Source organism: Charadrius vociferus, unplaced genomic scaffold (genome assembly GCF_000708025.1).
Source record: "Charadrius vociferus isolate BGI_N301 unplaced genomic scaffold, ASM70802v2 scaffold136, whole genome shotgun sequence".
Classification (NCBI taxonomy): domain Eukaryota; kingdom Metazoa; phylum Chordata; class Aves; order Charadriiformes; family Charadriidae; genus Charadrius; species Charadrius vociferus.
The window spans coordinates 2579612-2583553 of NW_009648960.1; the positions used below are offsets into that span (position 1 = coordinate 2579612).

General features: G+C 42.9%; 1 protein-coding gene across 2 annotated transcripts in view; it reads left to right on the forward strand.

Moving 5' to 3' along the window:
• IKZF2 (IKAROS family zinc finger 2 (Helios)) overlaps positions 1–1655 on the forward strand; it is a 108449-nt gene extending 106794 nt beyond the window's left edge. For both annotated transcript variants that reach the window (XM_009887570.1, XM_009887571.1), the window contains exon 7: positions 642–1655. In XM_009887570.1, coding sequence (XP_009885872.1) covers positions 642–1366 — 725 coding nt within the window. In that variant the 3' untranslated portion in view covers positions 1367–1655. The remainder of the gene's footprint in view (positions 1–641) is intronic.
• The last annotated feature ends 2287 nt before the right edge of the window (positions 1656–3942 follow it).

Here is a 3942-nt window from a genome sequence, read left to right on the forward strand (position 1 = left end):
TATAGCCTGAACACAAGAGAGCAGGTCAGCCCCCTGTGCTCATGTTACTTGCTCTCTTCTGTAGCCACGTTCAGTCATTTTATATTTTGTCTGCTGATTGAAAGATTTACATATTGTGGTTCTAAAGCTGTGAGGTCCCCACTGTACCAGTCCTCTATACCCTGTTGGTTAAATTTCTCACTAGGCAGCCCTGTTGTAAGGTACGTATGAGGCACCTTGGAGTGCAGGGGACGTGGTACTGCCTCCTTTAATTTTGGGAGAGTATGTCTAATGGTATAAACCAGCGGAGCTTCATTGACCTCAGTGGTTCAATACCATGTTCTACCAGTTAATGTGTATTTCCTAACTTGAAGAACGGGATGAGGCCCAGTGGAAGGTTTGGAATTGGTCTGGAGGTCGCTGCAGCCACATGCTTCACCTGGAATAAAAAAAAAAAAAGTTGTTGGTGAGGTTGCTCTTTTACCCATCTCAGGACAGAAATTTTGTAGGAGGTCAATAAACAAGCAGAAGGAGGCTAACTTTGGACTCTGGAATGAATTTCACCCCAAGTCGGGGATATTCTGTCCTTCCCCACACCTTTTACAGTGCAGTCTTGGAGTGATTACGTTGATTTTTCTCATTTATTTGCTCTTGTCCCTTAGGTGAAAAGCTGATGAGATTTGGCTATCCAGATATTCCCTTTGATATGAACCTAACCTATGAGAAGGAGGCTGAGCTGATGCAGTCTCACATGATGGACCAAGCCATCAACAATGCAATCACCTACCTTGGAACTGAGGCACTTCACCCCCTGATGCAGCACACACCAAGCACAATTGCAGAGGTGGCGCCGGTCATCAGCTCAGCTTACGCTCAGGTCTATCATCCTAACAGGATAGAAAGGCCCATTAGCAGGGAAACAGCTGACAGTCACGAGAACAACATGGATGGCCCGATCTCCCTTATCAGACCAAAGAGTCGAACCCAGGATAGAGAGGGCTCCCCCAGCAATAGCTGCCTGGATTCTACTGACTCAGAGAGCAGCCACGAAGACCGCCAGTCCTACCAAGGAAACTCTGCCTTAAATCCCAAGAGAAAGCCAAGCCCGGCTTATATGAAGGAGGACGCCAAGGCTTTGGATGCCACAAAAGCTTCTAAGGGCTCTTTAAAGGATATCTACAAGGTCATCAACGGAGAAGGGGAGCAGATTAGGGCTTTCAAGTGCGAGCACTGTCGCGTCCTTTTCCTGGACCATGTCATGTACACCATCCACATGGGCTGCCACGGCTACCGGGACCCGCTAGAGTGCAACATCTGTGGCTACCGAAGCCAGGACCGCTATGAGTTCTCGTCGCACATAGTCCGAGGGGAGCACACATTCCACTAGGCCTTCTCATCCAAAGGGGACTCGTATGAAGTAGAAGAACTGCACATGAAGAAATACTGCACTTACAATCCCACTTTTCCTCAGACATTGAGACGCCTATTTTGTTGTTGTTGCTGTTGTTGTTGTTGCTGTTGTTTAATTATTATTATTAACCTTATTTTTTGTGGACCCAACCTCATTTGCTCTGCCCAGCTTAAGAATGGAAAGAAGGAATGGAAGGGATAACAGAGGGCTTTGTTGTTGCAGTCACTTTTTGGTGAGTGACCCGCCTCGCTTTCTGTGGGAATTGAAAGGCAGTTCGTTTCTGTCTCAATCAGCTGTACATCATGTCCTTTTTTTGGATATCGCTCAACCCTGCTAGGTGCTTTAAAGTCCCCATGAGATGCCACTCATTTACAATTTCAGACAAATAGGTAGAAACATTTCAGAGGAGAGCCTTTTTCAAATGTGTAGATACGGTGTGGGGTTTCGGTGGCTGGAGGAGGGGAGAGGGAACTTTATTCTGCAGAATGAACAATTATTTTTAAAGCAAAACTGTTAGGAGCGCGAATCAAAGTTGATATTCCTTTCAAAATTACTTTCTAGGGTGAGCTACTTTCCTGGGTTCAGTGTGTATTGCCCCTCTAGAATGTTAAAAACAAAAAAAAAAACCCAAACAAAAAAAAAGCCCAAAACAAACAAAAAAAAACCAAACAAAAAGAAATGTATGTCTTAACACTGTACCACATCACAGCAGTTTAGTTTCATAAGTCAGGGCCTTCTGTGGTAAGTCTGAGGCTTTGTATTTTATTTTCCTTAACTTATGAAGCACCTTTTTTAGAATTGTTGATTTGCTGTTACTCCATGCCTATGTGTTGACTCACTGGCTTCTTAGCGACCCTTGGGAGCCTTACTTATTTAGTTGCACCCTATGTTTTAAGAAATAGCATTTAGAAATAACATTTAAACTTGCTTCTAGGACAGTAAGTGGCCTAGGAGCGGGTGAGAGTCTGTAGTTTACTCAAGAGGTTCTGCTGCTCTTCTGAAATAATTTTGTTTTAAAATTACAGATTTTAAAATGACAGAAGTACTAGTAGCAAAGTGTTCTTTAAATATAGGTATATATAGATATATAATTATATAAATACTTTCTCATTCTATTATCACAGTGTTAACCTCTTGGCAACAGCCTAAACTAAGACTTGCAGCTGGGAAAACGCTAGGAGCCAGATCCTTGGCCAGCATTAATCCTCTTAGCTCCATCGAATTTAATGGAACTACCCCAACTACTTCAGCTACATCAGGATCCGAGCCTTGACTGTTTTTCCTATTGTTGACATCTTATTTGCTAATTTGCTGAACCAGTGACTTCCTTCTGTTTTTAAGTCATCAATTCTGCTTTAATTTATGGGTGGAAGTGTTTGCAGGTGTTGCTGTATAGCCTTTGCTCTTGGAGACCACAGAAGCCCTGCAAACAAACAGATTGTGCGTGACCTTCCCTACTTCTTCTGGTGGAGATGCAGGTGCTGTGCTTTGGATTTGCAGATTTTATTTTTATTCCTAATTTATTAATTTCACTGTTGGGAAAACAAATGGAGAAACAAACTCCAGAGCAAGTCATTGAACTACAGACTGGACAAGGAAAAAAAAACCACCAATCTGTTTTGTTTCCTTTCTTTCTCTCCCAATAAGTAACAAAGCCAGCAAGTTGCAGGTTGCATCAGTAAAAACTGGGCTTAAACCTACGTGACAGATTGCCATTGAAACCCAACTGTTTGTACCAATCACAATTGAAATGTTGTTGTTTGGCAACAAGAGCACAGCTTGAGAATGGAAAGATCTGCATGGGTTTAACCCCCTCTGTGCACGTGGTCTCCATGCGCTTGGTGAGACCTTTTCCAAAGTATAAAGTTACTAAAGTATAAAAGAGAGAGCAAGATCAGGCCATAATGAATTCCCATCTGCTCACTTCAATCTGCGTACTCGACGCATATGCCAGTTTGCTGTTCGTTTTGAGGGTATTGGGTTTTTTCTTCTTCTCTTCCTAGACCTGGAGCATTTGAAAGTAGGAGCTGAGTGGTATTGATTGAAATCTTTTTATGGTGACATTCTTGGCAGCTAGAACCTGTGTTTAGAAAGGATACAGTAGATCATGGCCAGATTACCTGATGACTGCTTCCCAGCACTGAAATGCTATTAAGTAAGAGCTGGTAAAGTCTTGCAGTAGCCTATTAATTATAATACAATATGGAGAGAAATGTCATCTTGTGTAATGTGAGAGCTATCAAGGCTGGGAATATACGGGCTTTGGAGAGACAGATTTAAAGACCTATTCCCAACATTGTTCTTAATATCGTTGGGTTCCTCCCCCTCCTTCTTTCTTCGTCCTAATGTAGAGAAAACTCAGGCAACTGAACTGCTGCCATCCTCCAGACCATTCTCATTTTCTTGTGCTTGGTGCAATCAAAGGAGTTTATGTAGGAGAAAAAGGGGGATATGCTGGAGGGCATCACTTTTATCCCGTATGGCTGATTCTCTGCAGCTATGAAGGTTGGCTTAGGAGGCGGCCAGCCATGTTCTGCATCAGGATGTGCTTG